Source organism: Martes martes, assembly GCF_963455335.1.
Source record: "Martes martes genome assembly, chromosome: 12".
Classification (NCBI taxonomy): domain Eukaryota; kingdom Metazoa; phylum Chordata; class Mammalia; order Carnivora; family Mustelidae; genus Martes; species Martes martes.
In genome coordinates, this window is record NC_137900.1 from 65342181 (window position 1) to 65367791 (window position 25611).

At 40.3% G+C, this 25611-nt stretch overlaps 1 protein-coding gene and 1 pseudogene across 2 annotated transcripts in view; one reads left to right on the top strand and one right to left on the bottom strand.

Moving 5' to 3' along the window:
* The window catches only part of INVS (inversin), a 166192-nt gene that overhangs the window by 62923 nt on the left and 77658 nt on the right, over nucleotides 1–25611 (top strand). The window contains exons 4-6 of the mRNA XM_080819610.1: nucleotides 14354–14527; nucleotides 18224–18391; nucleotides 23384–23564. Coding sequence (XP_080675736.1) covers nucleotides 14354–14527; nucleotides 18224–18391; nucleotides 23384–23564 — 523 coding nt within the window. The remainder of the gene's footprint in view (nucleotides 1–14353; nucleotides 14528–18223; nucleotides 18392–23383; nucleotides 23565–25611) is intronic.
* LOC308353582 (large ribosomal subunit protein eL31-like) lies at nucleotides 10029–10382 on the bottom strand (annotated as a pseudogene). The gene has a single exon. The product of its transcript is annotated as a large ribosomal subunit protein eL31-like (transcript).

A 25611-nucleotide genomic window follows, 5' to 3' on the forward strand; every position in this document is an offset into this window, starting at 1 on the left:
GGGAGATCCAGGCTTCCAATTATGGAATGAGTAAGTCATGGGAGTAAAAGGTACAGCATAGGGAATATAGTCAATGGTATTGTGTTTGTATTGTATGGTGACAGATGGTAGCCACACTTGCGAGCACAGCATAACATACAGAGTTGTTGAATCACTGTGTTGTACACCTGAAACTAATGTTAACATTGTGTGCCAACTATGGTTCAAAAAAAATTAAAACTTCTAAACTTCTTATGTAGTGTTGGATACAGAGTATTCATATAGTAAATAACTATTGAATATTGAATAAATGATTGAATTAGGCCAGTACTTCTCAATCTTGATATCATTTTTAATCACCTGCAAAGTATTTAAGAAATATTAATTCCAAAGTCCCAGAAATTCTGATTGCATTGATCTGGGATAGACCAGACGTTTTGTTTTCATATGGGTTTTTCTATTGTTTGTTGTTTAAGCTTCTCAGAGTTGAAAACTCCCATATTAAGTTCTTTTTTTAAGCAATGGTTCTCAAAGTATAGAATTCTAGAATAACAGCACCAACATCTCCCAGAAACTTGTTTGAAAGGCAAATTTTTAGACTCCACACCAGACCTAGTAAATGAAAATCTCTGAGGGAAAGCCTTAACAAGTTTTTCAAGTTCTCCAGATGATCCCAATACATGCTAGAGTTCGAGAACTACTGATTTAAGAAAAAATTAATGTTTTCCTATAAACATTTATATCAACTATGGGAAACAATGCATTTTTTAAAAATTTTTAAGAGATTTTATTCATTTCACACACACACATGCATACACACACACACACACACACACACACACACAGAACCCATGCACACAAGCGGGAGGAGTGGCAGGCAGGGAGAGGGGAAGAAGCAGGCTCCCTGCTGAGCAAGGAACCCAATGTGGGGCTTGATCCCAGGACCCTAGGATCATGACCTGAGCTGAGACAGACTCTTAACCAACTGAGCCACCCAGACACCCCCAAAATGCATTTTATAGTCATCCCAAAAGGTTGTGCCAATTTAAAACGCCACTCTAAATACAGAAGGGTCCTTCACAAGCACAACAGAATTCTACTTGTAGACATACACATCACAACATCTTATAACTTTTTAAAAATATTTATTTTTTGTATGAAATGTTCTCTATTGAAGGGACTAACTTTTGTATTAATCTAAAAACAATACGCTCTAACAAACAGTCAGAAAAAGCACATGACGAATACAGCATTGGGTAAGGAAGCCCCAAAGTCAAGGATACCTTTACATCATTTCTTCTCTTAGAGAATCTAAGTCTACATTTCTCCATGTGCGGGGAGGGGGGGGGGTGTTGTTTTTGACAGTATCGTTTTCTCTTTCTGTTATGCTGTTTGACTGTGTGCCACTTCATAGCTCTGTCTATTCCTATGGAAACCAAGTTGGTAGAAGGAGCCAAGGCTTGGAGGAGGCACTGGGGAGAAATATTAGAAGAGTTCAGCCACAGAACAACTAGAGATGTTGCCTTTCCTTCAGTCAAATCCTCTTTGAGAGCCAGAATCTGTTTCAAGCCAGGGAGATGTTCTTGGCTGATGTATTGTCTAGCTGCTCTGCCAGATGGATGAACATCTTAAACTGGAAAAACAACAAATAGAGCTCCTATTCTGTCTTTGAAGTGCCATTCTTAGCCTTTGCTTAGCAAATTCTCAAATAGCTTTTTAAAAATCTTTTAAAGATAGGCTGAAGGTGGCAGGTTAATGATGCGGTGACCATCGTAGTTGTTGAGTAATTAGAAATGAGAAATTTTAGCTCTGAAGCACGGTGTTTAGACTGGGCTATCAGGAATTTATGGAAAGAGGGAGAATACCTGAAAAACTGGGAAAAACAGTGCAGATTTAATTTCACTTCTAAAGCCCAGTGAATTCATGTAATTTGAAAACGTGGTTTTTGTAACCATTTCCTTTCTTATAGAGTCACATTAAATAAAAGACCGAGAAACCAGAGTACAATAAGACACCCAAATCAACTGAAATGAGGAAATGAGCCAAGCAAACAGGAATGTATGTCCCTAATGAGGAAGGGCCATTCTTTTCCAATCCACTTACACTCTGTTTTGGATGTAGTAGTGATAGGTCATGGTCTAGGAAAAAGAACAATACTAGATTGCATTGTACTGAGCTATCTATATGAATATTTAAATTATGTTTATATTTCCATTAGGATGTAGAGGTTCATTGTTTCAATTTAATGCAGTTTTGTTTATACCAGGAATTAGCTATTAATATAGATGATTCATAACCCTATGTTTTGAATCTAGCCATCTCCTTCAGTCTTCAGATCCATGTGGATTCTTTTCATTTTTTACTATTTTTGCTAGACATCTCTATATTGATATTCCTCAGAATTCCCAAACTCCACATGTTAAAAAAAATAAAACTCAAATTCTTCATTCCTAACCCCATTTTCTTTCCATCTTTTCCGTTGTTGACACCACTGTCCATCTTGTACCCATGCAGGAGTCCTCTCATGTATTTCACTAATCACTAAGACTTGTCCCCCTCAAATTGATGCTCCACATGGCCTCCAGGGTATTTTTTATTTTTTATTTTTTATTTTTATTTTTTTTCAGGGTATTTTTAAAAAAACACAAATCCTCTCATGTCATTTCCGTCTTAAACTCCTCATTGACTCCCTGTTACCTACACAATTTTAGACTCATTGTCATACTGTATTAGACTTTTTGTTTCCTGTGCCCTGCCCGACTTTCTAATCATGTTATATCTCATTTCATATTACAATAATAGAGAATTATTTTCAGAGTCTGAAATATTATATTACCCTACAAACAAGGTAAAAAGTTGATCTATTACCATGTCATGGATGCTGACAATAGCCAAGAGATTCCAGGGCCCAAGACAAAGAAGTTTACTATTCACAGTATAACAAAAAACATCAGCACCTATATGTTTGCATTGATTTCCCTTGCCCCGAAGAATAATGAAGGAGTTTCAGAAGGCCCAGTTGGATGATGTACACATGATAGGTTTCCATCAGAACTGAGGAATCTACTGCTTTCATAATAAGCAATAACTAAGCACAGAGGTAAAAAGTGACCTCATCGGCCCAGTTGATTGCTGCTAACACATCCCTGAGAATGGTCAGGACTTTGCATTTTTGGCATTAGAACATGCAGAGATGAAGGCACCTGGATGGCTCGGTCAGTTAAGCATCTGACTCTTGTTTTTGGCTTGGGTCATCATCTCAGGGTCATGAAATTGAACTCTAAACCTGGCTGCCCACTCAGCATGAAGTCTGCTTTGGGATTTTCTCCCTTCCTTTGCCCTTCCTCCCCGCTCACTCTCTCTCTGTCTCCCCACCCCCAACTCCACAACTCAAAGAAATAAATATTAAAAAAACAAAACAAAACAAAAAAAACCCAACATGCAGAGATAACTAGGGTCCATGGTAAATCGCCTTTCCCAACAATCCATCACTTAGTCCTACATGTTCTTGACATGAGCATGCTATTATTCCATCCGCTACTCTGATTAATCTGACCAGCAGAGGCTGAAAACAAATCTGTTTAATATGTCTCCTACGACATTTAATTAATAGGACTCAAAGCAGCAGGATGAGAACAACCTGCAATATTGATTCAACTATGGCCCTCAGTGTCTTGGATTAAGTCAACTGTTAATAAGTACCAGGGGAAACAGTAGGTCTTGTTTTATACAACCAGGATGCACTCTAAGACGAGTCTGTTATCTATTATGACTTATGCAAGGGAGTTTGATTGACCTGCTGATCTTTGGTGGGATTACCAGTAATTACAGGAAGCACTAGATGGACTAATGGAGGCATATTTCATGGTCCTCCCTGCCCCACACACAAACATATAACCTGAAAATTTGCCGTTAAATTTGGTTTGCTGTTAAATTTGCCATTAAATTTGATTTGCCATTAAACTTGTATCCCCATAACATTAATTTGGCTATGCCACATGGGCAGTATCACCAAGTAGTTACAGCTTGATTGTCATGCATGGCATAACCCAAAGCTTCTCACACATCAGGAGAGACATATGAATTTGTATCCATTAGGTTAAAGTAAGGTTGAGCCCTTTCCTGTATTTCTGCATGTATGAGGAGATCCACATTCAGGAGCTGCCATTGATGGTGTCAAGCACAGCAGAAGACTTCAGGACCATCCACGTTCACCTAAACCTTTCTGTTTAATAGCATGTTAGTGGCAATGGCAGACACAAGAAACAGATCATACTGCTAGCCTCAGCTGCTCTTTGATTCAGGCAGCAAACAATATCCAAGATGCAATGCTGGATCCAGAGGACAGAGAGAGCATGAATTATTTTCTCTCTCCTTGTACCTCTCAAGATCTAAGGTATTCCCTTCCCGGGTGCTGAAGTGTATCCCATCCAAATGACTATAACTCTTCACCTTTTCTCCAGTCACCTACTACTTGTACCCATACCTAGAAGGGTAGGTGCATATGGAACGAACTTACAGAGACTCATTATATCTCCCACTTTGGCCCATGTGGGCACTGTAGGAAGATGTCATAAACAGTTTACTCAATCAGGTGGTCATTATGAATGTTTCTGATCTAGGACCATACCCATCTAACAAATCCAGGTGACTGAACCAGAATAAAATTTGAATCTCTAAGCCCCCTTTTGTCTGGGCTGCCATCCAGGGGCTGTACCAACCAGGCCAGCCTGGGATAGTTCTTAGGGGAAAGGAATAAGCATCATAGCCAGGAATGGGCAAGGAGAAATCCCAAATTTTCAAAATAGGTATGTATAATCCCCACTCCTTTTGTTCTGATTATTTATCAGGAGGCTTCCCTGAGGATATGAAGTCTTTCTAGGGGTGGTCACATTCAGTAGCCAAACTGCCTCTCTTAATTCTGTGGACCAGGAGGAGGTAACTGAGCTAGAACCAGAAATCCTTTTTCTTTCTTTCTTTTTTTTTTTTTTTGAAGATTTTATTTATTTATTTGACAGAGAGAGACACAGCGAGAGAGGGAACACAAGGAGGAGGAGTCCCAGGACCCTGGGATCATGACCTGACCCAAAGGCAGACACTTAAGGACTGAGCCACCCAGGCACCCCCAGAAATCTTTTTTATTTTACTTTGGAGGAAGCCATGCCCACTCTCAACAATTTCAAATTCTTGAGGGTGGTAGAGAGCATAGAATGCCAGTCAAATACCTTAACCATTGGCCCATTGTTTGGTGGTCTTTGTGACAAAAGGTACACCGTAATCAGACTTAGACAGTCAGATGGTCTGGAAACCCCACAACATGAAATGATTTCGATTCAGTGGTCTCAGTGCTATGGCTGGTGTGGGCTAATCAGGCTGGAGCAACAATATTGTAACCTGAAAATTGTTGGCCATGGCGAGGCATGAGGTGGCCTTGACAAGGAGTTGTCAAAAGTCCTTGCAAGGAATGGGCAGGAGCTCTGTTAATGTGGCCTCTTTCTCACATACACACAAAATAGGCTTACATAGAAGAATCACAAGTTTGGCATGCAGTGGTAGCTTCTACATCAAACACATACCTTTTACTTTATGCCTCATCTATGATGATGTATTCATTGCTATGTTTAGTGCAGTGATGGATCCAGGTGGTAAATGGCCAGTGACCTGGGCAATGCAGGCTTATTCAGCAACCTGATTCCAGTTGGTCTTGTAAGAGAATGAGCCCTTACTGTGGGCATCTACATGAGAGACTCAGGCTGTTTAATGGCAGCCACAATTGTTTCTGTAATTTGTAACCACAAAGAGGAGTATCTTTAATCTTCCACCATCTATAGTCTTCCAAGTGGCAGACCAGATGACTAGAGCATTGGCAACAACCCAAGAGGTATTAAAAACATACCCCGTCCCTAAGAGTATTGTCTAAGGTAAGGATGATGGCTTCATTTCAGCCCACTGGCCTGACTGGCTCTTATCAGTCAGTCTTCCCAAGTTGTCATTGAGGTTGGGCTGCCTCCTACTGGAGACCATCAGGTTTTAACTTAGCCGAATTATCAGTAAACCAGGCCAAGACAGAGCATCAAGGGCATCATTAAGCCAGGAGCTTTGCTTCAGACAGTGACCACCTCTATACCCAGTGCTCTGTCCTCATTGCCAGACTAATAAGGCTACAGCAGGGATCAGGTGCAAGATGCACTTGGCTCTGTGCTATTGGCCAAGTCTTTGCATTTGCTTTCACTTTTGAGCAGCTGCTCATTCCTTGTTGCTCTCACCATTAGTTTCCACTTTGGTTCCTTGGCTCAGCAGCCACACCCATACTACCTTCAGCAAGCCCTCCCATGGTCATGTTAACATCCCCTCCTCTGCCTGCCCACAGGAAGGTGAGCAGAGACCAAGGCACCATTTGGGCACCTGGTTTTAGTTCTACTTGCCACCATTTAGATTCTTTAACAGATAGGACAGCGGGATCTCTTACCTCCCCGACCTTGCCCACCACTTGAGCACCATCTCAGAGACTCTTCTTATCCCTGAACTTGGCCTGCAGGGCCCTTGTCCAGACTCTTCGAGGAAACGATATCTTTGTCAGCATCCCTTCCTCATTGCCTGTACTGTTAGGGCTTGGATTTAATTTTACCCTACATTTTCTTTAATGCATGCTAACTTATTACAAGACAATGAATTGCCCGTGGGTACCAGAAGAAGACACAAGCCTACCAAAAGAGACCAAAAAAGCTTTATTACTTACTGATGGCAGAGTAACATGAGCATTTGCATGTTTGCATCAGTTTCCCTTGCCCCCAAGAACGGTGGGAGCAACGCAGAGGACCTGGGTAGACACTGGGTACATGATGGGTTTGCATGACATCTGAGAAATACTGAGTTTTGGGAATCCCCTGGCCTGATGTCCTGGATGACATTAATGTCCTTCAAGATTGCTGGCTGCAAACCCAACTCTGAGAAATGGCTTAAGAGGAGTCAAGGCTTTGCATTCTTGGCATACCCAGTAAACACATGCAGGGACACTCAGGACCCAAGGCAGATTGCTGTTCCCAGCACTCCTGTGCTATTTCCAAGACTCATTTGTGTCTGCAACCATTAGAGGAAAATTTGATATAATGAGATCACTAATATTTGTGACCTAAATGCTTCCTAGGGATAGTGATTCTTTTTAAAAAAATTAATATTGCAAATGCCTTGAGTGTTTATAAATATATAATTATAGAAATATTAGAATTAATAATAAATCATGTTTCTATATTTCCATTTCAGTTATAAATAATGTATCTTTGGGTACATAATGTGATTAGGATTTGGAATGAGATAGGACAGAATGCCTACCTTACATTCGTATGTGCTCTTTTATATCTATATATACACACATATATAGATGTGTGTGTATATATATAAATATATATATATTTATAATATATTATAGTATAGTATATACTATAGTATAGTATAGCCCAATCTCAACTATTTACTATATGTGTATGTATATATTTTTCATAATGTTTCCAAGACAAAGTTATATACAAACTTATAAGTGAACCAAAAATGTAGTGAACATTTGTAAATATAGTCCGACAGTTGCTTTCTCCTCAAGTACACTGAGAGTAAATATAAGTGATGAGGACACAGAACAAGAATGCAAAGATCTTAGTTGGGAAACATGTAGGTCCCAAAGTATGGTATTGGGTTGGGGAAATCTTTGTTCTCTTTTGTGTTTCAGTAGGGAGAAGGGCTGCTACAGGCAGCTTTGGAGTCTATTCAAGTAATTGTTTCAGCTGAAGAGGAACCACATAGCAAATGTCCCAAGGAGCTGGGTACAGAAAATACGGTAGCTGTTTGGAGAAAAAATGTAGAGATAGAGATTCAGAATGTTTTGAAGATCAGCTGTCAGTCGTCTAGAAGTTCATGATTAAAGCACTTAACCAGGAACAGAGAGCAGTCTTGTCGAATATGATTTCAGATACTTCTGGTTCAGGAAGACACTCCCTTTTTCCCACTAAGCAAGTGAAAAGTGGTCGTAATCACACTAAAGCCATGAAAATACTTAGAATTGGGGGGCGGGGGATATTCTTTACCTTAATATGAGGCTATTGCTTTAGAGGAAGCCCTTTGTTTAGAGAAGTGGCAGGAGCAGGACAGAGATCAAGCCTCAGGACAAGGAAGGCATCCCTCAGATCACTGGAGACAGGGCTAGAGCGAGCATTGTAAGAGCAGATTCTTAGTGGGCCAGGAGTGGATGTGCAGCTCGTTGGGTGAGCAAGGAGAGAGAGGGAGAGGGAAAAAGAAAAAAAATGAAAACAACAACAAACAATCTTCACTTTAAAATAAGCCTGCAAACAAAAATTCCGAAATAAATGAAGAACTCTAATGCTAAGAAAGCTAGCAATATTATTATTCAGATCATGAATGCATTCCCCGTTGAAGTCCATAAACAAAGCAAAAGACAGGCCACACAAAGAGAGAAGATATTTGCAAACCAACCAAGAATTAGTATCCAGAATATGTAAATAACTCCTACAGATCATTAAGAAAAACACAAATAGCTAAATTGGGAAGTGAGTAAACAACACAAAAAGGCTATTCACAGAAGAAGCAAATGGCCAATAAACATAAAAAAAATTCCATCTCAATCAGGGAAATGAAAATTAAGTCCACGGTAAAAAGCAATTATGTGACCATTTAATTGGCGAAATGTAGCAAATATGACAAGTGTGGTGTGGATGTGAAGAAGTAAGAATTCTTGTATGTTACTGGTGGGAATATAAATCGGAGTAGGGACTTTAAAGAGCAATTTCAGGGGCACCTGGGTGGCTCAACTGGTTAGGCGACTGCCTTCAGCCCAGGTCATGATCCTGGAGTCCCGGAATCGAGCCCTGTATTGGGCTCCCTGCTCAGCAGGGAGTCTGCTTCTCCCTTAGACCCTTTCCCCTCTCATGCTCTCTCTCTCTCAAGTAAATAAATAAAATCTTTAAAAAGAAAATTAAGAGCAATTTCAACCCAGCAATTACAGAAATTCTTACACATTTTACCAGGAGACATGTACAAGAAAATATACTACAGTATTGTCTAGAATGGTGAAAAATGGGAAACATGCTAAATATTCCTTTAAAGAATAAAGACATAGTTATTATCATATGACAAAATACTTTCTCCAGGGAAAATGTGTGAACCAGAGCAATTTGGATAAATCCCAAAAATGCTGCTTTTGAGTAAAGATGACAAGTGACTCATACATTACTATTTATATAAAGAATGAAAACATGTAAAGCGATACTGTGTAGCTTATGGATACATATATGTGTAAGAAGCAAGAGTATTAATGCATTCATTGAAATGATAAACACCTTTTTCAGGATAGTAGTCTCTAGAAAAGGAGAAAAGGTAGAGGAATTGGAGATGAGCACAAAGGGAGTATCAACCATATCTGTTATATTTTATTTCTTAAAAATAAAAAATCTAAAGGAAAATATCAAGGTATTTCACTCAAAACTCCTAAGTTATTGTTATTAAGATTAACTGACTATATGCTTTTTCTTTAAAAAGTCCTTTTGAGAGAACTGGACAGACAAAAAAAAATGTAAGATTAAAAGTAGCATTTTGGATTGATTTGTTCCCAGACTCCTTTCCAGTGCTGTTCTCTGGGTCAGAGAACTTTTTCATCCTCTTTTACCCTTTTAGATATTATAGTCCTTTTCATGCATTTAGGGGAAATCTAAATGTTATAATAATTTTCATTACAGACAAAAAAAGCTCTTGTTTATTACGGGAAGATTAAGATGAGGATTATGGCTACCTAACAAAAGAAAACATCTTATTCAATGTTTCAGAGACATTAGCAAATGTTTTCTCATTTCAGTGGCAAAACAGACCTGACCATATTAGGGTTAATGTCCTTTTAGTGACTAAATCAGGTCTTTTCTATAACTTCAGCTCTCTTACTTGTGCTACCACCAATTTTCTTTTTCTTTCTTTCTTTCTTTTTTTTTTTTCACAATTGTATACCTTTATTTGACCATCAGTGATTAGTTCTCATCCACATTAACTGTCTATAGATTTTTGAAAGTGGTGACAGGTACGTAGGTAACCAATGTGTGGAGGTGGTTTGGTGCATTTTCATCCTTGTTACGTTTTCTGGACAACTGCACACAGATACAGTATGGAACATTCCTTATTCCTCTGGACCAGAGAGCTTTGTTGAGCCTGGTGTCAGTGCATACATCTGGAGTTCCCATCTCCTTCAAGGCAAATTTCCGGATCTCTGAGTGCCCAAAGGGCACGCTTCTTGAAACCCACTCCACAGATGCACTGTAAATGTTGATGGTGTGTTGTTCTCTGGTCACTACCTCGCTAATGGCAGAATGGCCCTTCCTCTTCTCACCACCCTTTTTCGTGGGAACCATTCTGCTGGGCCCTGGTTGGAAAAGTACCACCCGTTTTCTTAAGAATATATACCCCTTTAGGGCCCTTGGATGGCTCAGTCAGTTAAGCATCTGCCTTGGACTCAGGTCATGATCCTGGGGTCCTGGGATCGAGCCTTGAGTGGAGCTCCCTGCTCAACGGGAAGTCTGCTTCTTTCTCTCCATCTACCCCTCCCCCCCAGTTCATGCTCTCTCTCTCTCTCTCTCTCAAATAAATAAATAAGATCTTAAAAAAGATAAAGTATATATACTCTCTTCATCTTTTATCTCATTCACTCTTATACTGTTTCCTACTCAGTCAGAAATTATAAAAGCAGATCCTGAAACAGTGTTCACCTCAGGATCAGGTTCTGTGTGCCCCTGAGAGATGGTGCTAAAAGATTAACTTCCAAATCCTCCTTGTTCTTGGATTTAAGAATTAACCAGAAAATTTAAGAATTCTGAATTTCAAGGAATATTGAGGAAACATTTAAGCATTGTGTTTGTTTGTTTTTATACTGAGAGGGCTTTACAGGAGACAGAATTGTCTGTGATGTGGGTCCCCAGAGTCATACAACCTTCAGAGAGTTATCACATTAGCTTTCTGTCTCAAACTGGTATCTTTCTCTTTTCCACTGACACTAGAAATAGTCTCCCGATTTTAGCTCTTAGAATTCTCTCTTCCCTCTGCTCATTCTCAGAGTTGAGTTTGCATACCCTGGGCATCTAATAAATGCTTGTTCATGAGACCAGGAAGTTGACTGTGGTCCAAATGGATTATAGTGTTTCTAGTCCCAGCATTTGTAGATAAGACCTCTTTTGTGTCTCTGTCCTTTGGAACAGAAGCTGACATCTCCCCAGGGTTCCAGTTGAATTCCTACTGGGTATGCCCTTATTGATCCCATGTCATCGTTATCTGTAGGCAGAATATAGGCATGTTTCTCAATGTAAAAAAAAAAAAAAGGGTTTTTTTTTTTTTTTCAGAAAACCGCTATTGATAACATTCCAACTATTTTTATTTTTATTTGTTCCTAACCTTGGATTAATCACCAGCTGAAGTGTGTATGCTATGTATAGTCAGATCATTCTATGCTCTCCATCATGAGCCATTCTTGGTTTACTTGATTGGCTGCATTTTGTTGCCTCCTCCACACTGGCAGATTGTTCATAATAAAACTAGCAAACATTTACCAAGCATTTGCTTTGTGCACTGTTCAAAGTATTTTACAAGTATGATCTTTATCCTCTCATATGCACAATAATCTCGGGTACTGCTATCCCTGTTTCGCAGATGAGGAAGTGGGAGCCCAGGATGATACTTCATTTCATCTGTAAAACCTTTCCATGTTGCTTCGATGAGGAGCAAAAATAAAATCTATATTAAAGAGCTATGTAATAAGTAAAGCTTAGTGTAAACATTTTACTAGGTTGCCTGCTTCAGACAGGGCTCAGTGAGTGTTTTTTGAGTGAATGAATAAATATGGTTACTGAGGGCATCATGCTTTAACAAGCTGAATCCTCAGAACAGTGTAAGCACTGCGTCTGTAAATCATTAGTCACCCCCACGGACATATTCTTGTTTCTCTCTTTTCCTTCCCTTTTTCCCTAAATTTCAGAATCAAAATGATTGTCTGATTGAATATCTTTAAAAGGTCATGATGAATTATTCCGTTATATTTGAAATGTTATGCTCAGAAAGGTCAAGCCTTATTTTTTGGTAGGAAGTACCATATAGAGATTTGTTTTTGCTGGGGATCATTTCTTTTTTCAAAGAAAAGATGGCAAGAGATTTAGAGCAGGGTGCCCTCTTGAGGAAATTTTAGCACCTTACGTTTCAAAAGCTGGCTCTGGATGCCATGAGAAAGCCAGATGAGTGACGCCCAAATAAATAAAACATTCAAAAGTAAGAGTAACCGAATACCAGATATCTGAGAATTAGGATGCTTAACTATCATTATCTGATATAGCAACATTAAGAATTTTTAAACAGGGGCGCCTGAGTGGCTCAGTGGGTTAAAGCCTCTGCCTTCGGCTCAGGTCATGATCTCAGGGTCCTGGGATCGAGCCCCACATCGGGCTCTCTGCTCTGCAGGGAGCCTGCTTCCTCCTCTCTCTGCCTGCTTCTCTGCCTACTTGGGATCTTTGTCTGTCAAATAAATAAATAAAATCTTTTTTTAAAAAAAAGAATTTTTAAACAAAAAGAAAAACCTCAAGAAGGTATTTTCTTTCCTCTCATTGACTCCATCCTTCTGATAAGCCCCTCTGTTGTGCCGGGAGCTATGCCCAGCCCAGCGCTCCATAGAACCTCGTCTCTGTCTTCATGACACTTACAGCTTGTGATGGAGATCGCAGTGAAGGGAAACAAGCAAACATGTATGTAACTACAGACTGAGCAAAGTACTGTGAAGGCAATGGGAAGATGCTAGAATAAAGCATAACGAAACAAGTTCCCACATTAGGATGGTCAAGGAAAACCTCCCTGAGAGGAAATAATTGAGCTCAGCCACTTTGCTTTTCGGTCCATTGCCAGTCTGCCCATCTAATATAGACAGCCTGATGGGCGCTTGCTTAGCCCCTGATTCTTACCTGTGGCCCAGCCCTTGAGCTGAGTTGAATCCTGTCTCTGCCCATGTGGGTGAGCAGACAAGTCTTCATCCTTTTGCACCTCATTGTCCCTCTAGCTGATCCCCTTTGCCTAAGACATTTGTCACAATGCGGGGTGTGCTGCTTCACTGAAAGATACCTTCTTACTAATCCTAATAGCCACTCATGGTAGAATATCAATGAGTTATAATGCTAAAAAAAAAAAAAAAAGCCACATTTCCAACAATGTTAAGGATGTAGAAGATCTCTGAAGATGAAAAGGACAGATAACCTGACTGCCACTCGGCTTTGAGCAGGGAGAGATAAGTAGGCATGAAGGAGGCACAGAACTTGATCCTACTGTTGCTATAGTTTGGTCAAGTTGAACTTCAGGCTTGGTACCAAGTGAACTAGAGGCCCCAACCAGAATTGGAAATATGGGACTAGATCTCAGGAAGGAGCTCCAAAGGACCAATTTTTGAGGGTTTGGTTCTGTTTCAAAGCGCCCGTACAACACACACGTGCGGTTGACCTGGACCCCCACCGGTGTGTTGTTCTAGTCCCTGTGGCTTAACTGCTTTCTCCAGATGGGTTGATTCTACCAGATTGGAGGGTTTAACTGATACAGAGAGTGTTGCCTGCAAGGGGACAGCCTGCAGTGACTTCTGGGTTGGTGTTTAGGTGATCAGATGAGTCTGGGACCTAGACTTTGAACAAGATGCCTCTGTCTCCATTGTACCTGTACATTGTTCCCTTCAAGAAAACTAACTACCTACGTTATGAACCAGATGATGGTGAACAAAGCATTCAGCCCCTGCGAATCTCACTCCCCTCACCTGTAAATTGGAGTTTTATATCACCACTCATTTCACAAGGTTATTATACTTTGCATATTAATAATAGGTGATAGATATATTGGTCAGAATGAGCCGAAACCCACCTCCTTGCTGCTACTAGATAGCAATTTGGAAAATATGCCAAAAACCATGAAATGTGCAAACTCCTTTGACCCAGCAAATTGGTTTCTCATCGTTTCTTCTTACAAAGAAAATTAAGAAAAACCGTGGGGAAATAAAAGTACATTGTAGCATTTTCTAGAAAAGAAAACATTGGAAACAAAAATAGAACAGTTAAATAAAGGGTAATGCTTTAACACAACGAAGCGTTGACCAGCCACTGTGTAAACTGTATGCACTAGAAAGTGGTCCGAAGGGAAGATGAAAAAGGAAAACAGACGGGGTAGTGGAATTGTAAGTATTTTTCCTTTGGTCAATTTACCTGAATATTTTTACTCGAACAGAGTAGTTAAAATACTGAAAACATTTTAAAATTTAGAAAATGTCTCGGCCCTAGACTACATTTCTTCTTCCTGTCTCTTATTTTTTACTCAGGGGAATTATCGTTTCATGAAACTCCTACTCACACGCAGAGCAAACTGGATGCAAAAGGACCTGGAAGAGATGACCCCCTTGCACTTGACCACCCGGCACAAGAGCCCTAAGTGTCTGGCGCTCCTGCTGAAGTTTACGGCACCTGGAGAAGTGGATACACAGGATAAGAACAAGGTAAGGGACTATAAAATTTGGAAGCAAATAAGAGCAATGAGCAAATGCTTCCTTTTGTGATGTGAAACCTCAAGAAGAATTATCACTCATCACTTGCTGGAACATTTCCTCATCTTTGTACCCCCCAGTGAAGTATTTCACTTAAATTTGGTCCTTTTATCCTCCTACCAGCCAGGTAGGTAGTATAATCTACCTACGGCAGGTAGTATAATCACCTTTTCACAGATGGGGAAGATTAAAGTTCTGTCCAAGATACAAGTGGCAGGACCAGAATTCAACCCAGGCCTACCCTCAGACCCCACTTTTTTTTTTTTTTAAGATTTTTTTTTTTTTTTAATTTACTTGACAGACAGAGATCACAAGTAGGCAGAGAGGCAGGCAGAGACAGAGAGAGAGGAGGAAGCAGGCTGTCTGCTGAGCAGAGAGCCCGATGCGGGGCTCGATCCCAGGATCCTGAGATCATGACCTGAGCCAAAGGCAGAGGCTTTAACCCACTGAGCCACCCAGGTGCCCCCAGACCCCACTTTTTGATAGCTAGTAGCACTAGTTACCATTTGTGTTAGACTTGTGATGGCCAAATGGCTGGGGGCAACAAATGGCCTGGGCCTAGGGTTTCAGTCTAGAAGCCATGATGGAACTTGTCCTGCACCTTTGGGCAAATTTGCTTAACTCCTCTACGCTTCCATTTTCTCTTATGTGTAAAGGGAATGACAGGGTTGTTGAAGATAAAGTAAGAGAACACATATAAATAGGGTTTAACACAATGCCCAGTGCATAATACGCTCTCGAGAAACGTGAGCTATAAAGTGAATGTCATTCATTTCATTTCAGCTCTAACATCCACGCTGGCGTTTGTTGCTGGGATCTCTGATCTTCCCAGCTCTTGACTTTCACCAGCTTGTACAAGCCGGTCACTGTTTCGATCGACGCTTTCCCTGTTCTTTACACCAAAAAAATGTGGTGTTCAGTTAGATGAGTGCAGCAGTCCTCTTCCTTTCCACCAGGCACTGAATCATGGAGCCTTGCTAACTCCAACACTCCCATGTAATTAAAACTCTTGGGATTAAACCCACTGGGTCCACCTCCAGTGATCCCTTTATTCTCACAGGTTCTTCGTTGTCATTTTCAGGTTTTGTTTAGCTGTTAGGTAACACAGCGTTCTGAAATTAACATTGACTTTGTTTTGCAGCGACTATAAACTAATATTTTTCCTTATTCACAGCATTTGTAATGCTAATATTTTGCTGAAAAAGCACGCTGATAAATCTACAAAGACCTATTAATCACTTGCCAAGCCACAGATGTCTTTAGGCTCTCAAATGTCCTCCCCAGTATCTTCTAGGAACTCCCTGCTATCTTCCAGTACTTGTGTACTCTTCTGTTACTGAACAGAGATGGGAAGTTATCCAATCAGACAGATGGAAAACACATCTGCAAGATCTAGACAGGCACACAGAAGAGAGCGAGACAAAAGCCTAGAGCTGGGATTTTTGAACAATCTAATGGGAAGGACCCACTTTTTGTGTTTTCTTTAAATTTCCAATGCATCACAGACCAATAATTTTATATCATATGTTAAAACTGAACAACAACAACAAAAAACCCCATGAGACAACACTTCACACCCCTTAGGATGACTGTTATTACAAACACAGAAAATAACAAGCTTTGACGAAGATGTGGAGAAATTAGAACCCTGTGTTGTGCTGGTAGGAGTATAAAATGACACAACCACTGTGAAAAACAGTATGACAATTTCTCAAAAAAAAAATTAAACATGGAGCTACTCTATGATCCCACATTCTGGGCATGTTCCCAGAAGAATCGAAATCGGGAATGTGAACAGTTATTTATACACCCATGTTTATAGCAACATTGTTCACAAGAGCGGAAAGATGAATACAACCCAAATGTCCACCGCTGGATGGTTAGAGAAACAAAATGCAGTACGTGCAATGGAACATTATTCAGCCTTGAAAAGGAATAAAAATCTGATACATGCTAAAAAATGGATGAACTTTGAAGTTATTATGCTGAGTGAAAGGCTGGGAGGAGGTGGAAATTGAGTATCACTGTTGAATGGGCTTGGAGTTTCAGTTCAGGAAGATGAAAACATTCTGGGGACAGAAGGCCCTGCTGGTGGCCCAGCAGTGGGACTGTGCTTGCTACTGAATTGTACATTTAAAAACAGTTGTTATCTACAATTTGCCACAGTAAAAAAAATAATAGTAATTACTGGAAAAAAATTTTTCAAAGATGAAGAAAATACATCCCGAACTCTGTGCTGTTAGAGTCAATAGGTCTCATGTTACATTTCAGCAAATATATTCAGAACAAACATAACATAGCAAAAGAATTATAGAAACGGCATGTGTTGTTTATTCAAAATGTGGATCTAGGGGCCTGACCAGCTCAGTCGGTAGAGCATCCAACTCTTGATCTCAGGGTAGTGAGTTCAAGCCCCATCTTGGGCATGGAGCCTACTAAAAATAGAAATAAAAAGAAGGGAGGGACGGAGGGAGGGAGAAGGGAGGGAGAGAAAAAATGTGGCTATAGGAAATTATTTGCTATTTACATTTGTGACTGTTTTGTTCTGTAATCATTACTACATAAAAAGTTATGAGTAACTCTTCATATTAAATACCTATAGGTACACTTTCCATGAATACCACTTTTGCTAACATTTAAAGTTCTCAGTGTAGCAAGTGAGCTGGGTTCCTACTGTTTAAATTATCTGATTCTAGACTGAATTGATGATGCTGCTATTTGTAAGGGATAATGTACAGCGCAACCATTTCTGGTTTCCCTCAGTAACTCTTCTAGTAGGGAAATCTGCCTATGGTTTATTGATGAGAACAGCAGAGGGGATTTCAAAGCAATGCCAACAAGTTCAGGATGTTCTTTTTGTAAAATAAATTTTATTTATGGAACATTTTATTTAATTTTTATTTAGTAAGCCCCACACCCCACATGGGGCTCGAACTCATGACCCTGAGGTCAAGAGCTGCATGGTCTTCCAACTGAGCCAACCAGGTGCCCCATCAAGATGTTCATTTTTAACTTCTATCTAAAGTAAAGCAAGTGTTGCTGTATTCTCAACATGTATCTTCACATCAGTAGTAGGTATAAGAATTTATCCTATAAAATGAGAGTTAAATTTAAATTTGTGCTTTGATGTAAGAAATGGATTCCAGATCTGTGATTTCCTGTGCATGGAGATCTTCTTTTTGATAGATACTGAAATTCAAAACATTCTATTAAATTCTTAGAGTGTTTGGTGTAATATCAAAATCACCACTTGCTTTGTTGATAATTATCCGTAAACCACTGGGCTGCTTTTCTTTTTCTCAGTATTATTAATCACTTTGATTAGTACCTAATGACCTAAGTGCCTATCATGATTAAGAGGTCAGATTCTGGACTTAGGCTGCTTGGGTTAAAATCTCAGTTGGACCACTTACTACCTTTATGTCCCTGAGCAGATTACTCCTCCTCCTGGGGCTCCATTTTCTCATCAGTCACATGCAACTTCCGGAGTACTAACCTCCCAGAGTTGTTCTGATGGTTGTCAGTGGTTAAATACATAAAGCTCTTACAACAGTGCCTTGTCACACAATGAAAGCGTGGGAAAAGTTTGTTGTGTTGTTACTGTTACTCTGTTACTGTTGTTTTTTGGAAACTCTCTCAATTTTGCAGCAAACAGCTCTGCATTGGAGTGCTTACTACAACAACCCTGAGCACGTCAAGCTGCTTATCAAGCATGACTCCAACATTGGGATTCCTGATGTGGAAGGCAAGATCCCCCTTCACTGGGCAGCCAACCACAAGGATCCAAGCGCTGTTCATACAGTACGATGCATTCTGGTGAGTACAGTGGTGCTGCCGGACCTTTCCATGGAACAATTTTTTTTTTTAAGATTTTATTTATTTATTTGATAGACAGAGATCACAAGTAGGCAGAGAGGCGGGCAGAGAGAAAAGGAGGAAGCAGGCTCCCTGCTGAGCAGAGAGCCTGATGTGGGGCTCGATCCCAGGACCCTGGGATCATGACCTGAGCCGAAGGCAGAGGCTTAACCCACTGAGCCACCCAGGCGCCCCTCCATGGAACAATTTTTTTATTATGAAATAGCCAATATACAAAAGCAGATACATGACACACAAATTCTGAAGCAAAAGAAATCCAGCAAACATGTGAACCCATCATACAAGAAATACAACATCTTAGCGCTGCTATTTAAGATCACAGAATTTCCTGTGTGCCAATTTCTTTTTTTCCTTTTTAAAAAATTTTTTAAAAGATTTTATTTATTTATTTGACAGAGAGAGAGATGACAAGTAGGCAGAGAGGCAGGCAGAGAGAGAGGGGGAGACAGGCTCCCCGCTGAGCAGGGACCCCCCCCCCCAATGCGGGGCTCGATTCCAGGACCCTGAGATCATGACCTGAGCGGAAGGCAGAGGCTTAACCCACTGAGCCACACAGGCGCCCCTAATTTCTTTTTTTAAAAGATTTACTTATTTATTTGACAGAGAGAGAGAGAGCAGGGAGTGAGGGGGCAGAGGGTGAGGGAGAAAGTGTCCCACGCAGACTCCATGCTGAGTGCAGAGCCCAACTGGAGCTCAGTCTCAACGACCTGAACTGAAACCAAGTCAGACACCACCCACTGCACCACGCAGGCGCCCCTCCTGTATGCCAGTTTCCAAGCATTCTCTCCCCTGGGCCTCGCTTGCCCTGTCCCCCATCAACCACTTCCCTGAATTTGTGTTCATCACCCCCCGACTTTGTTTCATACTTGTGCTTATTAAATACTGCATGGAGATAGCATTTGTAAAATACTCATAAGATATAAAGAATATGGAAACCACAAATAGTCATGTACTCATCCCTGAGTTTTGTTTTTTGTTTTTGTTTTTGTTTTTGTTTTTGAGAGAGAGAGCGAGCATGCACACAGGGAGCAGGGAAGGGGCAGAGGAGCTTAAGGAGCTCCATGCTGGGTGTGGAGCCTGACGCAGGGCCCAATCTCACGACCCTAGATCATGACCTGAGCCAAAATCAAGAATCCCACACTTAACTGACTGAGCCACCCGGCCGCCCCACATCTCTGAGTTTAAGAGCGAGTATGTTACTGTTTCCTTTGAAGCTCCCTGGGTACCTCCCAGCACCATTCTGCTCTTCCCTTTCTGAGAGTCAGCCACCATCCTCAATTCCATGTTTATCATTCCTGATTTTCATTATAGTTTTTTTTTTAAGATTTTATTTATTTGACAGACAGAGATCACAAGTAGGCAGAGAGGCAGGCAGAGAGAGAGGAGGAAGCAGGCTCCCTGTTGAGCAGAGAGCCCGATGCGGGACTCGATCCCAGGACCCCGGGATCATGACCTGAGCCGAAAGCAGAGGCTTTAACCCACTGAGCCACCCAGGTTCCCTCATTATAGTTTTACCACATATATTCATATCCCGAAAAATATATCGTTTCATTTTGAATGTTTTTGACTTTTGTATACATGGAATCACATTGAATGTATTCTTTTGCAACGTGCTTTTCTTGCTCAATATTAGGCTGGTGATTTCATCTATGCTGTGTCTAACTGTAATATATTTTTTTACCATTACATAGTATTCCATTCTATGAACAAGCCACACATTATTCAGTTATTCATAGACATTTGGAACTATTTCTGGTTCTTCACTATTTAAAAATAGTGCTGCTTTGGAGCACCTGGGTGACTCAGTGGGTGAAGTGTGGGACTCATTGACTTCGGCTCAGGTTATGATCACAGGGTGGTGAGATCGAGCCCCTAGAGCGGCTCTGCACTCCACAGGGAGCCTGCTTGTAGATTCTCTCCCTCTGCCCCTACCCCACTAGCATGGACTCTCTCTTCCTCTCTCTCAAATAAATAAATCGGTTTTTTAAAAACTATAGCACTGCTTTGAACTTTTTTTTTTTTTTTGAGTGATGTCTACAGCCAGCATGGGGCTTGAACTCATGACCCTGAGATCAAGCTTTGCATACTCTACTGACTGAACGAGCCAGGTGCCCCAGAACTTTTTTTTTTTTTTAGCATGTCTAGGATATATATGTAATTGGTTGTTGCAGGTGCATGGAAATGCAGTTGATATTTTTATTCATTAGCATATGCATCTAACCAGCTTGCTACACTTTTTATTAATTTTGAATTTTTTAAAAGATTTTATTTATTTATTTGACAGAGATCACAAGTAGGCAGAGAGGCAGGCAGAGAGAGAGGGGGAAGCAGGCTTCCCGCTGAGCAGAGAGCCTGATGCGGGGCTTGACCCCAGGACCCTGGGATCATGACCTGAGCCGAAGGCAGAGGCTTTAACCCACTGAGCCACCCAGGCGCCCCTAATTTTGAATTTTTATCAGTGGACTCTTTGAGCTTTCTAATCACTCCTTAGATTCCAGCTTACAAGCTATGGTAGTCTAATATTTAGCCCTATCTGTTTATAACACACAAATTTGACTTTAAAAGATAAAATTATTTTGTATATGCAGTGATTACTTCTCAACTCTTTTAGGCTATTATTTTGCTTCTTTCTGCCTTTCATTGTTCCTCTGGAGGAGTCTGTTATTGGTCTAATTGTCTTCCTTTACAGATGATCTATCTTTTCTTTAGACCACTTTTATATTCTTCTCTGTGTGGTATCCTGCAGTCTCACTACAGTGTGGCTTGGGATGGGGCTTTTTTTTTTTTTTGGTCCTGTTTTGTTTATACTCTGCATGTCAGTTCTGGAAAATATATAGCTATTAGCTCTTTAAATATTCCCTCTCTTTCATTCTCTACACCCCTGCCTTTAGGGTCCCAGTTACACATATTTTAGACCTTTTCATTTATTATCCGTGTCTCCTCTCTTCTACAATCCACGTTCTCCTCTCTCTTGCTGTGTTCTGGATAAGGACAGCAGATGTGCCCTCCTATTGACCGAGCCTTCCCTCCGCTGAGTCCACTCCGGTGTTTGTCTTCTTCATTGGGCCTCTAATCCTAGTGATTATATTTTTACATCTACAAGTTCTACCTGGGGGTCGCCTGGGGGCTCAATCAGTTAAGCGTCTGCCTTCGGCTCAGGTCATGATCCCAGGCTCCTAGGATCAAGCCCAGCATCGAGATTCCCTGCTCGGCGGCAAGCCTGCTTCTCTCCCTCTCCCTCTGTCTGCTGCCTCTCCCCCTGTTTGTGCTTACTCTCTCTCTCTGTCAAATAAATACAGTCTTTAAAAAAAAATTTAAAAAATAAAAGTTCTTCTTATTTTGTTTTTCTCATGTCTGCCTCATCTTTTTGATAGTTTTTGTTCCTTGCTCACCTTTTATTTCATTTTTTATTTTCTTCCATGCTTTTTTAGATAGTTAGTTTATATTCTTTATGTGTCAGTTTCATTATCTGAAATCCTTAGAGAGTACTTGTCACTCATAATATCTTAATTCCTCACAAATTTGGCTTCCCCTTCCCCCCTTATAAATACATCTTAGTCCTTGGGAGACTCAAAGGCCCAAAATACCACCATGGTAAAATTCTGCGTCTCTTTTTTGAGGTGTTTATAATACCTTTTATGCACTGATTTTTTTTTAATTGGGAGCTGATTTATTTAGATAAATGGCTCCCCTTCATTTTGCTATTAGGCCCTTCCAAACTATTCTTTTTTTTTTATAATTTTTTATTTTCATGCACTGATTTTATAAAATAGGGTGACTGCACAGGCAGCTCTAAACCTGGAGTGGCCCTTTGGAGTGTTCTCACATTGGGGCAGAACCTCTTGGCTTTGGGTATGACCTGATCTGGGCAGGAATACAACCTTGTGGGCGGCAGCCATCTCCAGCTGAAGCAGCCGCAGAGCTCTCTGCCTGCGGCACTCACAGTGGCTGGGAAAGAAGCCCTTTATTCTCGAAGAGGGACCTAACCAGTGGCTACAAAGACCTCATAGAAAAAAACGAGTGAATGTGAACTGTCGATTTAAACAGGACAGCCCATAAACATATGATAAATCCCAACCTCATTCACAAAACAAATACAGATTAAAACATCAGCAAAATGCTTTCCACACCTACAAGGGAAGCAATGTAGTAAGCTTGATATAATACCAAGGGGTGAATTTGTGCCGGCATGCTGCCGGCATGTGGGGAGATAAAAACTTCTACACATTGTCATGGATGTGTTAATTAGGGTAACCATTTGGAGAGCAGTTTGATAATACCTAGCTGAAAATGTAAATATCCTTCTACCCAGCAACTCCCCTGCTAGGTGTCTGGGCTAGAGAAAAATCTCACACATGGGCTACAGGGAGACCTGTAAAGAAAGCATGTTCAATGCAGTGTTATTGTTAATAATGGGAAAAATGTAAATAACCTAACTGTCCTTCAGTAGGAGAAGGGGTAATTAAGTTGTGGTTTAACAAATGAACTAGTATCAACATAAATACCCAGAAGTATAGCGTTGAAAGAAAAAATTGCCAAAGGATATACAGAGTATAAACTCACAGGTATAAATATTGAAAGCACACATACATAATTTATGTATTGTTATGGAGGTACAGATACATAACAGAAGTACAAAACATGCGACTTTAGCTGAACCCATAGCGGATACAAAAACACCTTAGACAAGATATTGACAACTGTTTAATCTGGATAATCAGTACTGGTGTTTTTTGTATCTTTTCTGCATTTTTTTAGGGTTAAACATGACCAATTTTTAAAGATTTCGAATGTATGCTATTTTCTGAGTTTTACCACTTTGTGCTAAGAGAGAATATACAAGTTTAGAAAATCACTCAGTTACTACATATGTCCAGTGTGATTTATTGAGGATTCCATATGTGTCTAACATCTCCGATTCCTTAAAAATAGGATGCTGCTCCCACGGAGTCTTTACTGAACTGGCAAGACTACGAGGGTCGGACCCCCCTTCACTTTGCAGTTGCTGATGGGAATGTGACAGTGGTTGATGTCTTGACCTCCTATGAAAGCTGCAATATAACATCTTACGATAACTTATTTCGAACCCCGCTTCACTGGGCAGCTTTGCTAGGTGAGTTAACTGTGAATCAAAGGATCAACGGTAAGAGGAACTACATGAATACTAGAAATTTTCCATGGCTTCCCTTACCCCATTGGCTCCCACCTCCCATTTAATTATTTTAATTTTCAGTTGATATGCGGCATCTCATACTTAAATCCCTCTGTTTTATGCTTAAATTTTAGTACTACAAATACATTCTCTGCTATATGTTGGTTTTAATTTCAACATAATGTCTTAACATGTTTTAATTTGTATTTTAAAAGGAATGCACATTTGGGTGCCTGGGTAGCTCAGTCAGTTAAGTGTCTGCCTTCAGCTCAGGTCATGATCCTAGGGTCCTGGGATCGAGCCCCACATTGGACTCCTTGCTCCACAGGGAGCCTGCTTCTCCCTCTGCCTGCCAGTCCCCTTGCTTGTGCTCTCTCTCTGTCTCTGTCAAATAAGTAAATAATAAAATAAAAATAAAATAAAAGTCATCCACATTCATCAACAAATGTAAATATAAAATAATCTTCTTTTCACATTCAATGCCTATGTATTTGGGAAGGGACTTTAATCTTATGTTTGTATAAATACTGTAATATGTTATTTGTTTTCTTCATATTTTCCCAGTAAGTTACTTAACCTTTTGGGGGCTCATTCTGTCACATGAAAGAGTGTAAATATGTGTATGTGTCTGATTTTGCAGGGGACACAGTCTGAGAGCCTTTCTCTTTTAGTGAAGGAGGTTTACCCGTTAATAGTCACTGTTATGAGTGCCTTGGTGGCTCAGTTGGTTAAGCAACTGCCTTCGGCTCAGGTCACAATCCTGGAGTCCCACAGGATGGAGTCCTGCGTGGGGCTCCCTGCTCAGTGGGAGTCTGCTTCTCCCTCTGCCTCTCCCCCCACCTGTCTTGTACTCTAACTCTCTCTCTCTTTCTCATTCTCTCCCTTACAAATAAATAAATAAATAAAGTATTAAAAAAAAAAAGTCACTGTTATAAGGTATATAATTTGGTCTTTTTTCTGCTGTTCTGCTCTTTGAGTATTATTGGTGGATTTTTTTTTCTTATTTTGGGTCGCCCCAAAATTTCCTTTGTTTTCTGCCTTTTGGTATATAGATTGGTTTGTTGTTATTTGGTTTCAAATTGCCTGATATTTTAGGAGGGTTTTTATTTTTATTTATTTATTTATTTATTTATTTATTTATTTATTTATTTTAAGAGGAGGCAAGCTCTTCCAGAGACTTGAGGTTTTTTGTTGTTGTTGTTGTTGTTTAAGATTTTATTTATTTATTTGACAGAGACACAGCGAGAGAGGGAACACAAGCAGAGGGAGTAGGAGAGGAGGAAGTAGGCTTCCAGCCAAGCAGGGAGCCCAGTGTGGGGCTCAATTCCAGGACCCCGGGATCATGACCTGAGCCGAAGGCAGACACTTAACAACTGAGCCACCCAGGTGCCCCTAGGAGGGTTTTTAGATTCTACTTTAAAATTCATCAAAAACTTTTTAAAACCTGAGTCAGGGTTAAAAAAAAAAAACTACATCTCCTGATTTCCACGTAGCACCCTTTTTCTTACCATTTTTTTAGTATTTGTTAATATAATCTGAAGTTTTTCCCAGTTATTATTATGGACTTAGTTTTTAGATTACACACCGTGTCTTTCTAAAATACTTTGCATTTGCATTCAGTTTTATTGTCAGATTTAAAATTATTATTTAGATCTCATTTCAATGTGCAGTTTCATCCCCTCTTTCTTTTCCTTGGCAACCTAAGAGGACTTCCCAAATTTGTCTCCATATCAGTACCTTCCTTGACTTTGTTCCGTAAGTTTTGCTTTCTTTCTTCCTGCCATCGATTGTATTTTAGGTTGTATCTTGATTTCCTTCTCTCATCCAAATTTCTTTGTGTCTCGACTTACTTCCTTTTCCCCTCCTTCCGTCACCTTTTCATTTCAGATTATGTCCTTTTTAGGAGATTCTGTTTCATTTCATAGAGCCCATCTCTTTGCACAAGTCAAGGATGCCAGACAGTTTCCTGAAATTTTCCTCTGGATCCTTCTCTGGATCGTTTTCTGAG